The sequence below is a fragment of the Scyliorhinus torazame genome, chromosome 17 (assembly GCF_047496885.1).
Source record: "Scyliorhinus torazame isolate Kashiwa2021f chromosome 17, sScyTor2.1, whole genome shotgun sequence".
Taxonomy (NCBI): domain Eukaryota; kingdom Metazoa; phylum Chordata; class Chondrichthyes; order Carcharhiniformes; family Scyliorhinidae; genus Scyliorhinus; species Scyliorhinus torazame.
Genome location: NC_092723.1, coordinates 129,715,940 through 129,740,080, shown reverse-complemented (window position 1 = coordinate 129,740,080; position 24,141 = coordinate 129,715,940). Strand labels below are relative to the sequence as shown.

Here is a 24,141-nt window from a genome sequence, read left to right as displayed (position 1 = left end):
GGTCGGTGACGAGAGTGAACCTCCTACTGGCTAGGTAGTGCCTCCAGCGCCGCACAGCCTCCACAAAGGCTTGTGCCTCCTTCTCGACTGCAGAGTGTCGAACCTCCTGAGGCGGTGAGAGTCCGGGAGAAAAACGCTACTGGTCTGCCTGCCTGATTGAGGGTAGCAGCCAGGGCGATGTCTGACGCATCGCTCTCTACCTGGAAGGGGATAGTTTCGTCCACCGCGCGCATAGCGGCCTTGACGATATCGGCCTTGAAGGCCAATTGAGCCTCAGCCGAGAGGGGATAAGTGGTGGTCTTTATGAGTGGGCGGGCTTTGTCTGCATACTTGGGGACCCACTGGGCGTGGTAGGAGAAGAGCCCCAAGCACTGTTTGAGGGCCTTGAGGATGCGGGGGAGGGGGAGTTCCTTAAGGGGGCGCATGCGGTCGGGTTTGGGACCTCGGACCCCGTCTTCCACGACATAGCCGAGGATGGCTAGCCGGGTTGCGTGGAAAATGCATTTTTCCTCATTATAGGTCAGGTTAAGGGCTCGGGCGGTCTGGAGGAACTTTTCGAGGTTAGCGTCATGGTCCTGCTGGTCATGGCCACAGATGGTGACATTGTCCAAGTACGGGTATGTAGCCCGCAGACCGTACTGGTCCACCATTTGATCCATCGCCCTTTGAAAGACGGAGACCCCATTTGTGACGCCGAAGGGGATCCTGAGGAAGTGGAAGAGCCAGCCGGCTGCTTTGAAGGCAGTATAGGGGCGGTCTTTTGGTCGGATAGGGAGCTGGTGGTAGGCGGATTTGAGGTCGACCATGGAAAATACTCGGTATTGGGCGATCCGATTTACCATTTCCGCGATGCGAGGAAGGGGGTACGCATCAAGCTGCGTGAATCGGTTTATGGTCTGGCTATAATCCACGACCATCCGTTTCTTATCCCCGGACCGGACTACCACCACTTGTGCTCTCCAAGGGCTGTTGCTAGCCTCAATGACCCCCTCTCCCAGTAAACGCTGGACCTCTGACTTGATAAAAGTCATATCTTGGGCACTGTACCGCCGGCTCCTGGGAGGCGACGGGCTTACAGTCGGGAGTGAGGTTCGCGATTAGCGAGGGGGGTGTGACTTTCGGTGTCGCAAGGCAGCATACCGTGAGGGGGGGGGTAAGGGTCCGCCGAACTTCAGTGTCAGGCTTCGGTGGCTGCACTGGAAATCCAGTCCGAGCAGCAGGGGGGCACAGAGGTGGGAAAGGATGTAGAATTTGAAACGGGTGCACTTGGCGCCCTGGATCGAGAGATCCGCTTACAGTACCCCTTGATTTGTACCGAGTGGGACCCGGATGCAAGGGCTATGGTTTGGGACGCGAGATGGTTGCGCAGGGAGCAGCGCCTCACCGTTTCAGGATGGATAAAGCTCTCCCTGCTCCCGGAGTCGAAGAGGCATGCAGTGTCGCGCCCGTTGACCTGGACCTGCATCATAGAGTTCTGCAGGTGTTTTGGCCTAGTTTGGTCGAGGGTGATCACACCCGCTCGCGGGTAGTCCGAGTCCTCAGCCGAGTCGGACTCGTAAAATGTCCGCTGCCGGCTGCGCGTGTCGGGTCGAGAAGATCGCTGCTGACAAGATGGCCGCTCCCATGATTCGCACAAGGCTGATGATGTGTCAGAAGGGGGCATGTCGGGTCAGTGCGCAGCTGCATTGCGAGGCCCGCGGTGATTTTCGGGCTGGCTGTTCTTTGTTCTTCTGGCCCCTGGGTATGGCCAGGCAGACCTTCGCAAAATGCCCCTTCTTCCCACAGTCGCTGCAGACCGCGGAGCGGGCTGGGCAGCGTGGGCGTGGGTGCTGGCCCTGCCCGCAGAAGTAGCACGAATCCAACGAGCGCTGCCGGCAGATAGAGAGCAGATGCCTGGCGTGCACCTCGTTCATAGGCTTGACGAACCGCTTGCGGAGTAGCCCGACCGCCTCTTCATAAGTCGTCACCTTTTCGAGCGTGGAGGAGATTCTATGACTCACCAGGGCGTGGAGTAGGCGCAGCTTGTGTGGCCCCAGGATGGGAGTCTCTGAGGAGTCCAGGGAAGCATCGGAGCCAGTATTAAAAAATTTCCTTTGCCTCTGGTGTCCGTGCCTCCAGGTTGAGCTTCTCTGGTTTTAGGCCTGCGTCCATCCTGAAGTAGTTTAGTTTATTAAATTGTGGTACCCTCAATAACGACGCTTAGAGTGTAAACAGTAAAGAAGGCTTTAATAAACTAAGAACTAGACTAGAGCCGAGACGTGTGCTAACTGCTGCACTGCCCACAAGGCGGCCCCTTATATACGGCTCACAGATGGGCGGAGCCGGAGGCAGAGTTCCCCAGGGTTCCAAGCCCGGTCTTAAACGGGACATCACCTTACATGATGACAAGGGTACAGTGTTACAGTAACCATTCGTCACACCGTGTCTGCATGGGTTTCGCCCCCACAACCCAAAGATGTGCAGGGTCGGTGGATTGGCCACACTAAATTAACCCTTAGTTGGAAAAAAAAATGAATTGGGTACTGTAAATTTATAAAAAAAATAAGATGGTGCAGACCAACCTCAGCCAGTAAAAAACGACACCTTGAGGTTTAAACTGCAAACTATCTGAAATCCTCTTCTCTTCAAAAAGAACCTGCCTTTTTTATTAAAATGATATGCAAGTTGATTTTCTTTCTTTTTAAAATAAATTTAGAGTGCCCAATTCATTTTTTCCAATTAAGGGGCAATTTAGCGTGGCCAATCCACCTACCCTGCACATCTTTGGGTTGTGGGGGCGAAACCCACGCAGACACGGTGTGATGAACGGTTACTGTAACATTGTACCCTTGTCATCATGCTGCCGCCGATATGCAAGTTGATTGTGTATTAGATAATTACGGCTCGAGACTGAGATGGTTCCTGCAAGAACCATTTCTACATATGACTATAATGCTGAAGAAAGCAGCACTTTTCTGATCTGATAGGAGAGTGGCAGGTGTTTTGAGAATATAAGTGGACATTGGGCTGCTTTACTCTGTATCTAATCCAGGTTGTACCTCTCCTTGAGAGGAAGTAATGGGATAATGTACAGACCTGTTCGGGCCAGGGGTGAGAGGGAGGCTCAGGAAAAAGTACAAACCGCTATTGCCAGCAGCTGGTGGGTACACGGTAATGATGCCACCAGTGGGAGAAACTGTGCATGTGCTGGCAGATGCAGTGGGTGCTGAGTACGTCTGAGCAACTGTTCCTGTCAGGATGCAGGAGTTAGTTTCTTAATTCATTATAATGAGTTGGGAAGCTCATTACATCTAGTCCTTCTGGCAGATTACCGTCCCTGTTATAAACTATGTTTTAATCTCTAGAAAGTATCTGTAGCAATGACTGTCGGGGCCCTGTTAATGTGGAAATGGAAATTATCTGAGCTGCCATACAATCCTAACATTATTAAGAGAGGCGTCTGGATTTGTATTGGTCTTCAGGTTCCACCCTTGGTTGAGAATCTGAAATAGGCTGGGTGCTAGGATTGCCAACATAGCTGGGTCATATGCCTGGAGATTTCATAAGGTGACCTCCCATCATCCCTCTCCAGTCTTCTCCTCATCTTCAATATCATTCGAAGCAAATATGTTAAAAGATAATTGAAGACAAAGCACCCCTCCCCTATGATTCATTTTCCCTTTGTAGCTTTGCTGGAGACAGTGTCGAGGAAATTAAATCTTTACTTCCTGGATGCTCCAGAGAAATCTGGCGACTTGGCAACATTTGCTGGGAATGGACGCTCGGTGAAGGATTGCTCTCCTTTGCCTCCATCCACCCAGTGTAGAGCAGAAAGGAATAGACAATGCCCAGAGATGCTCCTCTCTAATGGAGGTGATGTGGCATTTCATGTAAATAGGATTCTCATTTATTTGTAGGACAGCTGCTGTGCACAGCAGCCCCGCGGGTCATGTGTTCACGAGGAGTTATTGGGGTTGACATTCTGGGTATTCCATTGTCACAGTTCGAGGTGGGAAGAAGGACATTCATTCTAAATGTGCAACAGTAAATCAACACAAGGACTAGCCTGAATAAATGGTCTCGAGCTCTAGTGGGAGGTTTTAGAAGTTAAACTCTGCACTCCAGATGTCCAGGAACGTCTTCACACCCAACACCTGGTTTGCTGTCTGCTAATAACTAACAACAACTTGCAAGAGGCGGGTGGGGGGGGATGGCAGTAAGGGATGTTCACCAGGGAGATTATCTCATCTCTTTCAGTTCCTCCACCCACCATCTCCTAAACCTAGTGTCACAGACAGAATTTATGTGTTTTCCTACTGCACATGATCAGTGTACTTTATGTGTGAGGGATGTATGTTTTCTTACTCTCACAGTGATTGTTTCAATTTAAATAATTCCAGCAGCAAGCTTTTTGTGACTTTAAAAATAAGGAAGGTTATTTATTATCAGGCATTTTCTCTGGAAGTTTAAAGCGCAAACATTTCACTCACTCAACTCACACATACTATCACTCACACAAAGATTAGATACAGATGAAGGGAAAACAATATAATTCAAATTTATGATTGTCTTAGTCTCTCTTTCATGGCAGGCCTGTAGTTTCTTACATGAGTTGATGCTTTAGTTGAAGTGCAGTTTTTTAAAGCTGAGGATTCTCACTAAGCTGCAAAGTTTCTTGTAGTGTGATGACTTTGACACCTTGAGAGTTTGCGACAACCCGTGTCATTGTATCTGAATAACCCATTCAAGTTGAAATTACCCTTTTGAATTGGTTTCAGGAAAAGGCATTGAGTCAACAGCAGTCTGGAAAGTTCCTTTTGTTCCCTCTTGAGACAGGGGACTGTTTCAATTCACAAGAGAAGTCAGATGATCCTCAAGTGGCCATATTTTTGTAGCCTTCTATGTTTCTTTTTAAAGATATGGGGCGGAATTCTCCATTTCTGTGGCTAAGTGCCAATGCCGGCGTGGGACCCGTGGTGTTTCACGACCGGCAAATCAGCGAGAACCCCTCACCATTTCCAGTACTGGTGAGGGCTAGCACCGCCGCCGCGTGAAATGCCCACGGATCGCGCAGAAAACAGCTGGTCCCGAGCCGCGCATGCGCACGGCTGACGACCTGCAACGTTGGGCCGTGCAACATGACGCTGGCCATGCGCTGATCCGACTCGCAAACTGATCCCACAGCCCACCCCCTGGCCAGCCTCCCCACCCCTCGTTGAAGCCTCCCCCGGCCAGCGGCACGGATCCCGGCCGAGTGTGGCAGCGCTGGACACAATCCATAGCCGCTACGCCGGGTTCACAATTTTTGTGAGGACACATCGGGAACTCGGTCCATCGGGGGCGGAGCATCGCGAGTGGGCCGGCCAATGAGGCACCAATGGCATTGCGACTGCGCGTGGCGCACGTCACGATGACTCCCAGTTTGGAGGGGGCGGAGACTCGCAAATTGGCGCCGGGCCCGATTCTGGCGTCGAAATGGATTCTCTGCCTGATTGCCGATTACGATATCGGCATCGGGCAACGGAGAATCCCGCCCATGATGTCTTGACTGAAAGCCCATAATATACTGGAACATGGCACCAGTCATACCTGGGCCTCATTCGAGAATCGTGAAATCATCAGTGGTGAATGGCTAAGGTCAGCCCCAAGATAGCTGATCTGCCTTCGACTTCCGCTCCTCTCAACCTTTCCTGCAATGAGTAGTGCAAATCCTTGAGCTTTCATTCCGTTTAAAAAGCTGTTGAAATTTTTGTTGGACAAGGGTATTAAGAGTTGCAGAACCAAAGGTGAATAGATGGGGTTTAGATATAAATCAGCTGTGATCTAAATACATGGCGGAAGAAGTTAGAGGGTTTGACTGCCTTCCGCCTGTTCCTATCATCCCACTGCAGTGGGAGGCTGACCATAACATGAAAAGTAGTCCGATGCTGCCTTAGACTTTCCTTCAGGTCGAACCATTAAAAGCCATTCCCTGAAAGCAGTCATATGATTTTATGAGCAGGCAGAAGCTCGTGAAAAGGAACATTACATCCATTTCATTCCACCCCCCCTGGTTTTGAAACAAACAGATGGAGATGGATTGCACTGAGCTACCATTCATCCTGTGTGAAATCTGTGGGCAGTAATTTAAATTCCTCATTCTCCACATTCCCTGAACTTGCATAGTTTTGTCCATTGGGAATGTCCTTTTGTAAATGAAAAGGGACTTCTGAGGAATGATGTTTACCAGGATTGCTATTATAGTTTAGTTAACTACTGCCTGAAAGATTGTCAGTAAACTACAGGTGGCCCAGAAAGCAGGAACTTGTATTTATGCAACACTTTTTAAGATCTCATGTTATCCGAAAGCCTCCTAACCAGCGTAGGTAACTTATTGCAGAGTAGTCGCTATTTATACTGTAGGAAATGCAGCCGTCATGTCGCACAGAGCAAGATCCCACAAACGTCAATATTTTGCTATTGTGATTTTGATCAAGACCCCAGGGAGAACCTCTTTGAAAGGCAGCATTGGCCTCCAAAGGATCATCGCAAAATGTGTTTAATACATGCTTCCTGCATAGCCGGTTTCAGTCTTGGGTTGCTGCAGTAACTCTGGCCAGCGATGTCTGACTGCTGTGCAGTTTTAAAAATAGGTTTTTGTTTTTAGTCATTGTGTGTTCCCATCATTTTATATTGACCACCCTCTCCACATGTCCTTCCTCCAACATTGAGCTGAGGTGTAAATTCAGTGACACCAGATAGCCATACCTAATCTATGTTAAAATATCTTTTTTCAAGCAGGGTCAGTTAAATAACTTTGGTGCCTAATATTTGCACTGCATCCTTAGATCATTGGTTCATGATTAATGGAATATTTAACTGATTAACTGGTTTAAATTATTAATTTAATATGAAAGCATTTATTATCTTTTCTTCCTTTTCGGGCATTTGCTTTTCAACTATTTATCTGAGGCGCAACTGCCTATTTCAATTTTGAACTATTCTTGGAACAGGCAGAAAAGTAACATTCACGCCACACAAATGCCGGACAATTACCATCTCCATTTGGCCATCACCCCTTTATGTCCGATGGCATTACCATCAGTGTATCGCCCACTATCAACATCCTGGGGGTTACCACTGACCAGAAACTGAACTGGACTAGCCATATAAATATTGTGGCTACAAGAGCAAGTTAAAAGCAAGGAATTCCGTGGTGAGTAACTCACCTGCTAACTCCCTAAAGCCTTTCCACTATCTACAAAGCACATGTCAGGAGCGTAATGGGATACTCTCCACTTGCCTGAATCAGTGAAGCTCCAACAATACTCAAGAAGCTTGCCACCATCCAGAACAAAACAGCCCGCTTGATTGTTACCCTTTCCACAAACATTCAATCCCTCCATCATTGACAAACAGCAGAAGCCATGTGTACCATGTGCAATATGTAGTAACTCACTAAGGTTCCTTAGACGGCACCTTCCAAACCCATGACCAATACCATCTAGAAGATACATGGGAACACCACCACCTGGAGGTTTCCTTCCGAGTCACCAACCATCCTGAGTTGGAAATACATCGCTGTTCTTTCATTGTCGCTGGGTCAAAATCCTGGAACGCCCTCCCTAACAGCACTGTGGGTGTACCCACACCTCAGGGACTGCAGCGGCTCAATAAGGCAGCTCGTCACCACCTTCTGAAGGGCAACTACGAATGGGCAATATACGTGGGCCTAGTCAGTGATGCCCACATACCATAAATTAAAAAATCAATGTTTCAATCAATGTTTCGCCTGAACGTTGACTTGGGGTTGCCAACTCTGCTTGGATGTATTCCTGGAGATTTTATCACATGACTTCCTCCTCTAACTACCCTGTCTGGCCATTGACCACTCGATAACTCCATCCTCACAGCTTACTCCTTACACACAATGAAAGCAACGCCATTAGATAGCTGTCGGTTGTCAGTCTTAACTCCTATGTTCTAAAATGAACTTTAAAAAATAAGTTATTTTTTGAATTTAGAGTACCCAATTCATTTTTTCCAATTAAGGGGCAATTTAGCGTGGCCAATCCACCTAACCTGCACATCTTTGGGTTGTGGGGGCGAAACCCACGCAAACACGGGGAGAATGTGCAAACTCCACATGGACAGTGACCCAGAGCCGGGATCGAACCTGGGACCTCGGTGCCGTGAGGCAGCAATGCTAACCACTGTGCCACCGTACTGCCCACCTGGAGACTCAAGTGCAATTGTGAAAAGTTTACAACCCAAATTGACATCTCTTGACATTGAAGCACTCCCTCAGTACTGCACTGTGGTCTCAGTTCAGATTCTGTCCTCAAGTGGGGTTTGAACTCACTTCTGACTTAAAAGGCTAACCAAGTTGTGCAACCTCACCAGGTATTAACAACTAACAATTGAGGCATGGCAAGGGTGGTGGATGGTGGAATCTGTCAGGGACCCCCTGATCCTGATTGTTATTCAGTGGTTATTGCTGGAAGGTGTAGTGATCTACATTAGGAGAGAGATGGATCGGGCTCAGATGCTAGAAAAACCTTGCTGACAAGGCCTTCTGAATTGTAGAAGCAGGTGAGTAAATAAAGCCCACTGCTTGCATAGAAAAATAATGATGGATTATGGTCAACTACTGGAACGAAAATGGTGAAGGAAGAGGTGAAGTGTTCCTGTAAGTGGCCCCATTGCTTGCCTCTCATTAAGCTTAGAGAGGAAACCCCTAATTGTGATTATGTGCATCTGGAGTCGTCAATCACAAAGCAACCTTTGGCCTTATTGTACCTAAAAACAATGAACTTACTATAACTGGCCACCTGCGATGAGTCATGGATGAGATGATATTTCCTGCCATTGAATGCTGTTAATGGTACAGTCTTGCTTCAATGTAATTCAATAGTTTGCTTTGGGGTTGCTCATAATTCTGTTATTCCATTGTGCTAAACTCTCCGTGTGAATCTGGTTTGCAGCTCTCCATTTGATGTCAAGATGCATTCTGCAGTTTAAGGTGGGCAGTGACCTTTGATCAGTGCCAATTTCAGTGCCATTGCAAGGCAGTGGGATGAGGTACATGAGGCTGGCACGGATGATTGAGTCTTCCCCCTTAACCCTTCCCCTGGCTCCCATCCAACCCTAGGATTTCAGTATAGTGTAATGACTGATGTGTAAAATTTTCATCAATAGGGTCCCACTTTATTGTGGAAAAGATCCACCAAGACAATTACTCATTCTGACCATCCAGTGGTTGTGGCTGGAGGCAGGATCATTGAGAACTTGGGGACATTTCCAGATGATGAATTAAGGATATCACATCATGTGTATTGGCTGAAGTGTGTTTATTCTTAAAGAGAGAACTTGTATTTACAAATGTCCCAAAGTGCTTCACAGCCAATCCATTACCTGTTGTAATGTAATCACTCACCCTGTGAGCCACGGCGGACACCAATATCCCACTGAGAGCACTACCTTTTTGTTGGAAAGTTGCTTCCTGTTTGGTGCATGAGTCTCCTGTCCCACAGAATATTACTGATGTTAGACCTAATTTCGCTGACAGGTCCCGTACCTCGGAGATTGGGACACCATTTTGTTTCTTTCTTTTCTTTTATATTTTATCCCATCCTTGAAGTTACAAAGCCAATATTCAGAGTGGACAGGGCAAACCCTTAATCCATCTCATTGCCCGCTCCAAAAATCAATCCAAATTCAAATTGAAGCCAATTCATGGTCTCCACAAGAGAGACATTCAAGATCCAGGCTGACAAGAAAAGACATTGCACCTCATCTTGGGCTTGATCTGACGCTTCATCTTAGCCAAAAGGCCGAGAAGCAATGGGGATGCCATTTTTAAAAGGTGCCACAATCTCAAAGCTGCTGCAGTTTCCCCCCATTCCCCAACCCCCGGCCCGGATCGTTAGCAACGACCCCCCTCACTGTAAGTGCTGACAATGTCCCCCCTCAACCCTCCGATCAACCTCCCCAGTCCCCGCATTCAGCCCCCCCCCACTCATTCCCCTCCCCCCAATCCTCCCCTTCAGCCCCAACCCTTGGCAGTGCACTCTGAGGGGTAGCAGGGGGTGAGTATCCTCTCTACAATTGCCTCCAAGGTTCCGAGGGGGGTCCTTCATAAGAGGTGGGTGTCACAGGGGTTTGCGCTGGGCTGAAGGGGCTCAGGTCGGGGGTCTTTCCTGGGATGGGAGACGTTTGGTAGGTCTTCCCATCTGCAGACTTTAAACCCATTAAATAGTCTCTCAATATTTGAAAAATTAAAGTTTTCCCCATAATAAAGTGAAAGTGATCCCATCTCTACCCCGAAATCCTTTAAAAGGTCTGTCTGTGTGCCAAGTTTAAAGGACTGAGATGAAGGTAAATGTAATCCCTTTAAAGTGGTGAAAACCACTGAAATGGGTTTTGCACAGTCAGTTTCAATGCCCTTTGACACTAGGCCTGTGTCTATGCCTAGAAGGCTGGAAGCTTTGAACTGCATTTATTACACCTGCATCCCTTTGTTAATGGATCCCTGCAGAGCGATATAAATAAAAAATCTGAATCTCCCCTTTGAAACTGCCTCTACCTGTCAGTCAAAACTTTTTAGCTGGCAGTGATGTGTGAAATTGAATGTAAACAATATAGCTCAAAGCATCTGTGTACTTTGTGTGCTTCTGAGATACTGACTGACTGTTGGGGGTACAGATAGGATCGCTTTCACTTAATATGGGAAAACGTATTTTTTAGATATTGACTGTTTAAAGGGTTTAACGGCTGCAAGTGGGGAGAGCAGCCAAATGAACCCCATCCCAGGAAAGATTCCCAACCTCGACTCCTCCAGTGCAGCACAATCCCCCCCCTGACCTTCACGAAGGACACCCCTCAGAACCATGGAGGCAATTGTCGGGAGAGTACCTACCCCTTGCCACCCCTCAGACTGCAGACTGCTAGCTCCACCTTTCTCAGGACTTGCAAACATTCACACCAGTGGGGCTCTCGGCTGCAGGGGTGGGGGGTGGGGGGACTTGCTGCAACAACCCAGCTGGCAACTGAATTGGGCCTCAAGCCCCGTCAACGACATGCTAAACAGCTCTAATTTTAACTATTTGAATGTAGGGGTAGCTCGGTGGTGCAGTGGTTAACATTGCTGCCTCACGGCGCCGAGGTCCCAGGTTCGATCCCGGCTCTGGGTCACTGTGCGTGTGGAGTTTGCACATTCAACCCGTGTTTGCGTGGGTTTCGCCCCCACAACCCAAAGATGTGCAGGGTAGGTGGATTGACCACGCTAAATTGCCCCTTAATTAGAAAAATGAATTGGGTACTCTAAACGTACAAAAACCTATTTGAATATTCCTGCTGGATGGGGGCGTGAAGCTCGTCAGGGCGTCGGGAAACCCGTTGTAGCTGGCAGGCAGGCTGGGAGACTTGCGACCGGTTGGATGCCCATCGCAAATCTCGATTTGAGCCCGACGCAGGATTCTATGGACCATGGCAAATCCCGCGGCTGGCGGGCGGCCCCGGAGAATCCGGTCTTCACTTCCACTACCTTTTGAGAAAGGGAGTTCCAAAGACTCCCGACCCTGAGAGAAAAAAATTATTTTCATCTGTGTCTTAAATCCTCACGGCACTGTGGACCCGGGTTCGATACTGACCCCAGGTCACTGTCCGTGTGAGTCTCCATTTTTGCATGGGGCTCACCCCCACAACCCAAAGATGTGCAGTGTAGGTGGATTGGCCAGGCTAAATTGCCTCTTAATTGGGAATTTAAAAAAAAAAAATCTGTTTTAAATGGATGACCCATTATTTTGTTTCCTCTTTTAAAACAATTTCTTTTTTCCAATTAAGGGGCAATTTAGCGTGGCCAATCCACCTACCCTGCATATCTTTGGGTTGTGGGGGAGAAACCCACGCAAACACGGGGAGAAAGTGCAAACTCCACACGGACAGTGACGCAGAGCCGGGATCGAACCCGGGTCCTCAGCCGTGAGACCCACGCAGACACGGGGAGAATGTGCAAACCCCACACGGAGGGTGACCCTTGATTTTTAACCAGTGGCACCTAGTTCTAGATTCTCCCACAAGAGGGAAAAAACCCTCCACATCGACCCTGTCAAGACCCCTGAAGATCTTGTATGATTCAATAGAGTCGCCTCTTTCTCTTCTAAACTCCAGCAGATACAAGCCAGGCCTCTGCAACACGTCCTCATAAAACAACGCACCCATTCCAAGTATTAGTCAATAAACCTTCTTCGAACTGCTTCCAACACACTTACATCCTCCCTTAATTAAGGAGACCAATATTGTACACAGTACTCCAATGCCTTGTATAACTGAAGCATGACCTCCATACCTTTGTATTCAACTACTCCCTCAATTATATTCTATTATCTTTCTTAATTATTTGCTTTACCTGCACACTTCCCTTTACAATTCAGCTGCCATGGTGGGATTTTGAATTCCCTAGGTTATTGGTTTGGGCCTCTGAATTAATAGTCCAGTAACATTACCTCTCTGCATGTGTCCCCCTCATTATGGGGATTTGTAATTGGCTCCTGTGAAGGGACGTTTTGTAATTGTGAAGGGACGTTTTCACTATGTTGATGGCTGTATACGAATGCAAGTTGTTGTTGTTCATTCTTTTTCTGTTTCAATTACAGATCTTTTGATTCTCTTAAGAAAGAAGATGTCTATGAGAATAATAAGTTGGTAAGTAGTATGAAAAGAAAGAGCCCTTCTTGCTAAATCTTCTGTTATGGGTAGTTCTGATTGTACGCTGTTTGGGTATATTCATGTCTGTGAAGCATGTGGGAAATGGGTATGTTTCGCCACACAGTTTCCACTCTCTGAGTTGGAAGGCCGTGGGCTCAAGTTCCAGTATGAATCCCAACACCTAATTGAGGCAAAGGCTATGGTGCAATACTGCTTTGTTGGAGGTGCCATCTTCCCAGGTGCAATGTTAACCCAAGGCTCTGTTTGCTCATTGTGGGGAATATAAAAGATCTTGGGCAGAATTTGTCCATGCCCACTGTGGCTGGTTTAATGGTGGGCCGGTGGAGGGAACGGTTAACAATGCAGCGGGAGGCGCATGGAGGCAGCTTCTTGTAAGGGCACCAGTTTGGGGACATTGGTAACTGCGCCTCTGCCGCTCCCGCTGGCGCGGTACTCCATGGTGGTGGCGGCCCTGAGAGTTTGGGGCCAGTGGAGGTGGCATGTGGGAGCATCGGTCTGGGCCCCAATTTGTGATAACCACCAGTTTGCCTCGGGGCGTATGGATGGGGGGTTCCGGGTATGGCGGAGAGCGGGGATTGAGAGGATGGGGGATGTGTTCATAGAGGGGAGTTTCCTGAGTATGAGGGCGCTGGCGAGGGGAAACAAATTCAGATACTTGCAGGTGCGGGGCTCCTTCATAAGCAGGTGGCAACCTTCCCGCTCCTACCGCTGAGGGGGATTCAGAACAGGGTAATTTCCAGAGGGTGGGTAGGGGAGGGGAGCGTCTCGGACATCTATTAGGAGCTTATGGGGTCGGAGGAGACGCAGACCGAGGAGCTGAAGGGTAAGTGGGAGGAGGAGCTGGGAGGTGAGATAGGGGATGGTTTATGGGCAGACGCGTTGAGTAGAGTCAACACGTCTGCAACATGTGCCAGGTTCAGCCTGATACAATTTAAGGTTGTGCACCGGGCTCACATGACAGTGGCCTTGATGAGCAGATTCTTTGGGGTGGAGGACAGGTGTGCAAAATGCGTGGGAGGGCCAGCGAACCATGTCCACATGTTTTGGCTGGGGTTTGTGGACGTCATGTCCAAGGTTTTAAAAACGAGGGTGGCGCTGGGTCCAGAAGGGGCGATTTCCGGGGTGTCGGAAGATCCGGGAATCCAGGAGGAGAAAGAGGCGGATGTTCTGGCTTTTGCTTCCCTGGTAGCCCGGAGATGGATACTTTTGGCATGGAGGGACTCAAAGCCCCCGAAGTCGGAGATCTGGCTATCGGACATGGCGAGCTTCCTCTGTTTGGAGAAAATCAAGTTCGCCTTGAGAGGGTCACTGTTAGGGTTCGCCCGGAGGTGGCAACCATTCGTCGATTTCCTTGCGGAAAATTAATCGTCAGCAGGCCGGGGGAGGGGGAGTAGGTTAGGTTAGAGTAGGAGGTCAATAAGGGTGGGACCTGTACGAAAGGTAAATGGTTTTTGCACTATGTTTATGGTTTCATGTATCTTGTCTATTTTGTTGTTGTTTCTATACCAAAAATACCTCAATAAAATGTTTATTTAAAAAAAAACAATGCAGCGGGAAGTCAAAAAAGTAGTTTCATGCCAGCATAAAATGACGGCGGGACCTTCCTTTCCTACCCGTCATCGCGAGTTGCAATTCCTGCCAGAGGCCAGATGTGAAACTGATTTGCAAGCCGCTAATGGGAGGCAAATGAAGGCCCGACCATAATTTCGCTCCACGCTCGATTGTCCGCGTCACCAGAGGAAAGTCTGGTGGAGGGGCTGGTTTAGCACAGCTGGCTTATAATGCAGAACCAGGCCAGCAGCGCGGGTTCAATTCCCGTAACGGCCTCCCCGAACAGGTGCCGGAATGAGGCGACTAGGGGCTTTTCACAGTAACTTCACTGAAGCCTACTTGTGACAATAAGCAATTATTATTATTATGATTAAATCGCGCCGGTCCAAAACATGGCTGGACCAACGTGTTGTGCACGCATCAGCATTGACCTGAAGATGGGCTGGGAATGCCTCCAGTGTTTGGGATAGACCCTGGTACAGGCAGCAGTGGGTGGGTGGGAAGCCTCTAGTAGCTGGATCTTTCAGCGTCAGTGCCTTTGAGAAGGTCCCTTTCCAGCCTCAGAGTGTTCCTGGAGGTTCTGCTTCTTTCTTCAATGGTGGGTCAGTTATGTCGGATGCCGCTTAAAAATGGCACCTGGATATGATGGCGGGGCACTAACCATCCAGCCCCCCCAGCTGTGTGAAAGATCGCAAAATGCACCAATGCACATTTAATGGGGCCAGGGTGGCATGAACACTCTGTCCCTACCCCAGCCACAGGGCACAGTCCCAGAACTGAAAATTCCACCCCCTGGTGTCAATATTGGAAGAAAAGCAGTGAGTTCTTCTGGTTCCCTGGCCAACATTCTTCCCTCAAATCATTTAACCAAAAACAGATTGGCTGGGCATTCAAATCAGCTGCTGCTTGTGCGACCTCAGACATCAACTCTCAGAGATGGAACATCTCAGTCAAATTTAGCCTTGCTTGCAATCTTGTGAGAGGGCTGCAAAATCTTGGGATTCTTTATTACTGCGAACATTTATGGAGTTGTGTTGATTGCTTCGTTGACTATCTGTCCTCTGATTGGGGGTTTGACCCAGATGCTGCTGCTGGTTATTTTTTCCAAAGAGTTAAAAGCCCTGTGTGGATAAATCCTAACTGCCACCATCACATTTGAATAACTCAGATTTGGAGATAATAACAGTTACTCCACTGTAGATAAAAGTACTTTTAGCGTATTAATATATTAAGCTGGAACATGTGATTCCATTCTGTAAGGGGACAGCAGTTTCACCAATAGTCACTGTGGTTGAAGGGTGGGTCTTTAGCAAACGCAGGAATAACAGGGAGGATTTTTACAAAGGATGGAACTTTTTCATTGACCTGCTGAGTGTCACAGCGGATGGGAAAAGCAGCGTTAAAGCAGCTGGCCTCAATGGTGACTTTCTCCGTCGTATTGTAAGCTTGATAGAAAAAACCTCCAAGGAGCGGGTCCCACAACAACACCATGAATCAGCAACTTATTTTTTTTTAAAGATCAGGGTACCATTTTTAAAGATTGTCCCGATACAAAAAAGTAAAAACAGACCACCCCCCTTAGACACCCTGCCATCCCATGCACTCACTCCTCCCTCACAACAAGCCCCCAATGAAAATCCCCCTCCACGAAACATGACCCCCTCCTACTGCCTCACACCATTGGCACTGCCCCCTGGCATTGCCCAGGCAGTCTTTAATCAAAAACATTTCGAGAAACAGTAATTCGTTTTTGTAAAGGACTCTAACCTGTTTGTGATTAAATAAGCCACTAATAAATCTTCCAAATCAACTGTCAATCTATATAGGTTAATGTTTGGAAAAGGATTGCTTGCAACTTATGATTTTATACCAAATCTCTCTATGTTCACAAGTTTGCCTCTTGTTTTCTGAGACATTTGGTTTGGCATGTCTGGGATCTTGCTGTGCATAATTTTGTTTTCTCTTGTGATGTGGGTGTTTCTGGCAAGACCGGCTTTTATTGCCCATCCCCACTTATCCTGACGAATGTCCTGGGGCACCATCTTGAACACTTGGTAACGTTTCTGATGTGGCTGAAGGGCTAGCCAGCCCACGTTGGCACAGGACTGGTATCACATATAGGCTGCGATCAATTAAGGATGGCAGCTTTAATCCCATAAAGAAAACCATGCACTGGGTTCAAAAAGTGGAAAAATGGGACTCCTACATAAGTCACTGTTTTCAGAAAAGCACTGGGAGGGAGCAAGGGTAGCTGCAATGATTCCAATGGGCACGATCCAATGGCCACGCTGCACCCAAAGCAGCACGCCACGGTGCAGCATGGCTGAGAGAAGCCAGGCGACCCCGCTCCTGGGATCTACCCGGCTCGCAATGCCTCGCGAGATCTTATGTGATCTCACGAGCAGTTGCGATGTAATTCCCGCCCATTGTGGGTAGGATAATTTTTTAGCAAATCTGCATATTGAAGTGAGTCAGCTAGTTTTGCTGACATTGAGGGAGAGATTGTTGTCACCCAGTGATCATCAGTGATCACCCAGTAAACACCCAGTAATCAGCCCGTAATCACACAGTAATCACCTGTAAACATCCCATAATCACACAATAATGACTCCATATTCTCCCAGTAATCATCCAATAATTACCCAGTATTCACCCAGTGCAACCTAGGCCAATAAATAGGGGAAAGGTACAATCATCCACAACCGAACCGCATACTTGACACAAGTGTCCTGAAACAAGTGCTCTACTTGGAGCTTTGACATAGCAAGTGAGCCCCTGAGCCCCAGGAGGGAAGAGAAAATGCTTCAAGGCCACCCTCAAAACCTCCCTGAAAAGGTGCAACATCTCCACCAATACCTGGGAGTCCCTGGCCCAAGGTCACCCAAAGAGGAGGAAAAGCATCTGGGAAGGAGCTGAACACCTCTGGTTCCAGAGCCGAGAGCAAGCTGAAGCTGAGCGTCAACAGCGAAAGCTGCGTGTGGCAACTTGGCTACCTCACCCAGCCGCTCCTCCAGCTGTGACAGAGACTGTAGGTCACACATTGGACTCCTCAGTCACTTGAGAACTTTTTTTAGTGTGGAAGCAAGTCATCCTCGACTCCGGGGGACTGCCTATGAAGCAGAACTGAATGGGAGAGCAGCCCTGAGGGGCTGAACAGCCTTGGGATGCCAGCAGCTAGAAGAATTTATGGTGTGGCTTATGTGCTGGGTTCATAGGTGACTTTAAAAGAAAAATAAAGACCTGCATTTCTCCAGCGACCTTCACAGCCTCAGGATGTCCAAAAATGCTTTTGTCGTTTGTCACTACCGTGATTAGGGAGAGTGGCAGCCATTTTGTGAAAAGTCAATTCCCATAAACAGAAATGTGATGAGGAACAGACAATCTATTTTTTTGATTTTGAATGAGGAATAAATATGGCCCAGGACACTGGGGAGAACTCCCCTGCTTTCCTTCACAGTAATTCCATCTTTTATGTCCATCTGAGAGAGTCAAAGGGGGGTTGGTTTAACATCTCCTCTGATAAGACGGCAGTGTGGCACTCTCTCAGTTACTTCACTGGAGTGTCAGCCTAGATATCTGTGCTCAAGGCCTTGGAGTGTAACTTAAACCTCCAGTTCCTTGGCTCAGTGTGTAGCCGCTCACTGCACCTGTGCAGTAATGCTGGGTTGAAGCAGAATTTAAATCTTTGTGTAAGTGCATAGAAACCTGTTTGTCAGACACTTTGCCAGTTTGCCTTATTGCTTGAACTTTGCTTTCGATCCCTTGTACGTTTTTATTGATGTGAGTTATTTAGCAGGCAAATGAAAAGCGGCTGTTTGCTAGCCCTTTTGATCTTATTTGGATTGCTATGCACTGTTCCAGTCACCTAAATCACAGGAAGGATGTCACTGCCCTTGGCTGCAGCACTGAAGATGATTCCAAGCACCAGGAATTTGAGCCACAGACAGAAAAAAGAATCAATGGATTCCTAATTTGGAAAAACATGGTGCTTTCTGCAAGTCTAATTGAGCTTCATGAAACATATTTGGGGGGAAAAAAATAATAAATCAAGGCCAATGATTTGCTTTGGTATTGGTTCCAATGGCAGGAGTCACAGGCCGCAAGTGGAGAGTATATAGGCTGGGTCAGGAGGGACCTGAATCCAAACTAATAGAGCAAGTCATCAGGAATGGTCTTGGAAGCAAGTGGGTTCAAGAAGATTTTAAAATCAGTACATCTTGCAGCACAGAAGAAGGTGACTGGGGCCATTTATGGGGCCAGCTATCCAATGAGTCGCAAGTCCCGGCTCTTTCCCAATAATTCCGCCAACTTTAGTTGCCTTCTTGCAGAGAAACAGGATTGAAATGTGTGAGCTGAAACATAGGGCCAGATGTCGAAATGTTGGCTGGGACCTGGATGCAGAAGTCAGGTCCCCTTTTCCCCAGATCGAACTTTTGCCAGTTTGAAGAAGGAGACAGGGCATGATTCACACAGGTGGTTCGCCTGAACTCAGCAGGGTCATTTGAACTTAGTGCTGAGTTTTAATAGATAACGTTTTGACTATTGCAAGGGCCTTAACCCGCAGCGTGGGCATCACAAATTGATGGAACAGATATACATGCTCTGAAAGGCGGATATGGGGCAAGATTCTCCGGAAACGGCGCGATGTCCGCCGACTGGCGCCCAAAACAGCGCAAATCAGTCGGGCATCGCGCCGCCCCAAAGATGCGCCGAGCCCCAACCTTAAGGGGCTAGGCCCGCGCCGGACGAATTTCCGCCCCGCCAGTTGGCGGAAAAGGCCTTTGGTGCACCGCCAGCTGGCGCGGAGATGACATCTCCGGGTGGCGCATGCGCGGGAGCATCAGCGGCTGCTGACAGCATTCCCGCACATGCGCAGTGGAGGGAGTCTCTTCCGCCTCCGCCAGAGTGGAGACCATGGCGAAGGCGGAAGGGAAAGAGTGCCCCCACGGCACAGGCCCGCCCGCGGATCGGTGGGCCCCGATCGCAGGCTAGGCCACCGTGGGGACACCCCCCGGGGCCAGATCGCCCCGCGCCCCCCCTAGGACCCCGGAGCCCGCCCGCGCCGCCTTGTCCCGCCGGTAAGGTAGGTGGTTTAATCTACGCCAGCGGGCAGGCATTTTAGCGGCGGGACTTCGGCCCATCCAGGCAGGAGAATCGCGCGGGGGGGGGGGGGGCGCCAACCGGCGCGGCGCGATTCCCGCCCCTGCCGAATATCCGGTGGTGGAGAATTCGACAACCGGCGGGGGCGGGATTCACGCCAGCCCCTGGCGATTCTCCGACCCGGCGGGGGGTCGGAGAATCTCGCCCAAGGTCTCTCAGTATCATGATATGAATTTTTAAAACATCCCCCACTCTTTCAACTTGGTGGGAGGCGGGTGGGGGGAGGCATAAACTGTCAATGAGAGTTTAATAAAAACCCTCTCCTGGACTGCTTTGATTGACAGGCCACCTGGATTAGGTTAGGAAGAAAATTACACCTGGCTACGCAGTTTCAATCTTTGTTGGTATTTCCCCAAGGCCCATTATTATGTCATTATGGACATTTGGCTGAATTTCAAATGATACATTTTCTCAGTAGGCAATTCTGAGTTCTCAGCTCAAAGAGACTATTTCTAAAAAATATTATTTTAAGGTATTTGAAAATTTTTATAACAGTAACATAAACAATGTCATCAACATGGTAAAATAAACATTTCTCCCCCCCCAGCCCAATCTTCACGCACCTCAACCATACATCAACAATCCACCCCCGCCCCCCCTTGGAATACTGCATCTGCTGACATTTTAATTTTTCCCGAGAAAGTCGACGAATGACTGCCACCTCCGGGTGAACCTTAACATTGACCCTCTTAAGGCAATCTTTATCTTCTCGAGACTGAGAAACCCAGCCATGTCACTAACCCAGGTCTCTACACTCGGGGGCTTCAAGTCCCTCCACATTAACAAGATCCGTCTCCGGGCTACCAGGGAGGCGAAGGCCAAGACGTCGGCCACTTACGCCCCCTGCACTCCCGGATCTTCCGACACTCCAAAGGTCGCTATCTCCGGACTCTGAACCACCTGTGCTTTTAGTACTGTGGACATTGTCTGAGCAAAACCCTGCCAAAACCCTCTCAGCTTCGGGCATGCCCAAAACATGTGGACATGATTTGCTGGGCTTCCCGCACACCTCGCACCTCTATCCTCAACCCCGAAGAACTTACTCATCCTAGCCACTGTCATGTGTGCCCGGTGGACTACCTTAAATTGTATCAGGCTAAGCCTGGCGCATGATGAGGAGGTATTAACCCTGCTTAGGGCATCCACCGGACTTGTGGAGTATCGGGCCGGCGAGAACGGCAGAGGTGCCGTTACCAATGCCCCCAGACTGGTGTCTTTACATGACGCCACCTCCATCCGCACCCATGCTGACCCCTCCCCCACTACCCACTTCCTAATCATGGCTATATTAACCACCCAGTAGAAATTGCAGAGGTTCAGCAGCGCCAACCCATCACCCCCCCCCCACCCCCCCGACTGCGCTCCAGCAACACTTTCTTCACTAGTGGGGTTTTACTCGCCCACACAAAGCCCAAAATAATCTTATTCACCCGCTTGAAAAAGGCCTTTGTGATGAAGATGGGGAGGCACTGAAAAACAAACAGAAATCTGGGGAGGAACGTCATTTTCACGGTCTGTACCCTCCCCGCCAGTGATAGCGGGAACATGTCCCATCTCTTAAAGTCCCCTTCCATTTGTTCTACCAACCGGGATTCCCAGATATCGAAAGCTCTTCCCTACCATTCTAAGCAGCAGCCCTCCCAGTCTCTTCTCCTGTCCTCTTGCCTGGATCGCAAACATCTCGCTTTTCCCATGTTCAATTTATACCCTGAAAAATTTCCAAATTCCCCCAAGATTCGCATTACATCCCCCATCCCCTCCAACAGGTCCGAAATGTACAAGAGCAGGTCATCTGCGTAGAGCGAGACCCCCCCCCCCCCCGAATCAGCCCTTTACGGTTCCTAGAGGCTCTTAACGCCATGGCCAATGGCTCTATGGCCAGAGCAAACAGTAACGGGGAGAGGAGGCACCCTCTATAGTTCAATATATCCCGACCTCAGCCTGTTCGTACGCACACTCGCGACTGGTGCCTGATAGAGCAACCGCACCCAGTCAATAAACCCCTCACCAAACCCAAACCTTCCCAGCGCCTCCCACAGGTAATTCCACTCCACCCGATCAAAAGCCTTCTCCGCATCCATCGTTACCTCCACCTCCTCTCCTTCTGAGGGCATCATAATAACATTTAGAAGCCTTCGAACATTGGCCTTGAGTTGCCTGCCCGTTACAAATCCCGTCTGGTCTTCCCCTATCACCCCCGGGACACAGTCCTCTATCCTTGTGGCCAGTATCTTAGCCAGCAGTTTGGCATCCACATTCAGTAGAGAAATCGGCCTGTATGACCCGTATTGCTCCGGATCCTTCTCCCGTTTCAGGATCAATGAAATCGAGGCCTGCGACATTGGTGGGGGAAGGACTCCCTTCTCTCTTGCTTTGTTAAATGTCCTCACCAGCAGTGGGCTCAATATCTCTGAAAACTTCTTATAGAATTGCACCGGGTAGCCGTCAGGCCCCGGGGCCTTGCCCGACTGCATGCCCTCCAGCCCCTTGATTATTTCCTCAATCTCAATTGGGGCTCCCAGCCCCTCCACCAGATCCCCCTCCACCAGATCCTTCTCCACCCTCGGGAATTCCCCTCTGACTACTGCCTTCAAAGCTTCCCAGACCATTGCTGCAGAGACCACCCCCGTATCATTTGTTTCCAGGTAGTTCTGGATGGACTTGTTAACCCGCCCACAGATCGCTTTGTCCGCCAGCAACCCCACATCCAGTCTCCACAGCAGGCGTTGCCCTCTCTCCACACTAACCCGTAGATCCACCCAGTGTGGGGCATGATCCGACACTGCGATTGCCGAGTACTCCGTATCCACCACCTTCGGTAGTAGCGCCCTGCTCAGAATAAAAAAGTCGATGCTAGAGTATACCTCGTGGACATGTGAAAAAAAGGAAAACTCCTTCGTCCTCGGACGTGCAAACTTCCATGGGTCTACTACCCCCCCCCCCCAATCCATTCCATAAAACCCTTCAATTCCTTTGCTGCAGCCGGCCTCCTCCCTGTCCTGGATATTGACCGGTCCAATTCCGGATCAATGACTGTGTTGAAGTCGCCTCCCATGATTAGATTATGTGACTCTAAGTCTGGGATCTTACCCAACACTCGTCTCATAAATTCCACGTCGTCCCAATTCGGAGTGTATATGTTCACAAGTACCATTCACACCCCCTCCAGCTTCCCACTCACCAATATGTACCTACCCCCTTGTCTGACACGATTCTCCCAGCCTCGATTGCTGATCAAGATCGCTATCCCCCTGGTCTTTAAGTCCAGTCCTGAGTGGAGCATTTGGCTAACCCACCCCTTCCTCAATCTCGTCTGGTCTGTAACCTTTAGGTGTGTCTCTTGTAGCATTGCCACGTCCGCCTTCAGTTCCCTCAAATGCACAAACACACGAGCCCTCTTGACCGCCCCATTCAGTCCTCTCACGTTCCATGTGATCAGCCTAGACGGGGGGCTTCCAACACCACTCCTCTGCCGACAAGCCATCACCCTTTTTAGGCCAGTCTCAAGCTCGCGCCCTCCGCTTCCTGGGGTCCCCACTCGGGCTGTCGCCGTTCCCGACCTCCCATTTGTCCCCTCGTAACAGTTCCTCCCCTGTCAGCAAAGCAGCTCCCCCCCCTCCCTCCCGTCAGCAACAACACTAGAAACCCAATCCCCCAAGTCAAGCTCCAGTTTAACACCTACTCACCCCCCACTGCGCTTCCGAGAGTCAGCTCACCCATGCTGACTCGATAACTCCCGCCCCTGGCACCAAGCGGTCTGTCTCTCTATTGTATTCTCCTCTCTCTCCCCCACATGAATAAACATTTTAAAAGCACCACATTCCCCAGTAAACAAACAACAGAAAAAACAGTGAAGGAACAGTCACTTTAGAAAAATAGTCACCCAAAAAGGAGAACTAAATTCAAAGCCCATCCCCCCTCTAACAAGGTCCCTGCAAGACAGATCAACCTTGAACCATTCACACAGCCCATTATTTCACATAGAGCTACTTAAATTTATACAATCCAGCACCACAAATCGCTGCCACAGAACTTCTCCAAGGCTTAAGTGTCTTTTAATTCGCCTCCAGCTTCATTTCTTTAATAAAGGTCCATACTTCCTCTGGCGTTTCAAAGTAGAAGTCCCGTTTTACATGTGTGCCCCACAGACGGGCTGGGTACAGCATCCCGAACTTCACCCCCTTTTAAAGAGGGTTGTTTTTGCCCGATTGAACCCTGCTCGCCTCTTGGCCAAATGCGCTCCCAGGCCCTGAGAGATGCGCAACTCACAGTTCTCCCACGTGCTGCTCTGTTCTTTCTTGCCCCACCGCAAAACGTGTTCCTTGTCCATGAAACGGTGAAAACGTACCACCATGGCCCTTGGCGGCTCGTTCGCATTGGGCTTCCTCGCGAGGGCTCTGTGCGCTCTGTCCAATTCTGAATCCATTACTGAATGCTCTGCCTGCAACAGTAGTGGACTCGCCAACATTAAGAGCATTCAAATGGTCATTGGATTGACATATGGACGATAAGGGAATAGTGTAGATGGACTTTAGAGTGGTTTCACAGGTCGGCGCAACATCGAGGGCCGAAGGGCCTGTACTGCGCTGTAATGTTCTATGTTCTATTCCAGGGGCTGAGGGAACGCCCCAGCCCCCATCAACTTCTCCAACATGTCCATCACATAGGCCCTTGCATCCGATCCCTCACTGCCTTCAGGGAGGCCAACAATTCGGAGATTCTGCCTCCTGGACCTATTCTCCA

The 24,141-nt window shown here is 49.2% G+C and overlaps 1 protein-coding gene across 1 annotated transcript in view; it reads left to right on the top strand.

Moving 5' to 3' along the window:
• The window catches only part of micall2a (mical-like 2a), a 165,238-nt gene that overhangs the window by 22,451 nt on the left and 118,646 nt on the right, over positions 1–24,141 (top strand). The window contains exon 2 of the mRNA XM_072481020.1: positions 12,615–12,663. Coding sequence (XP_072337121.1) covers positions 12,615–12,663 — 49 coding nt within the window. The remainder of the gene's footprint in view (positions 1–12,614; positions 12,664–24,141) is intronic.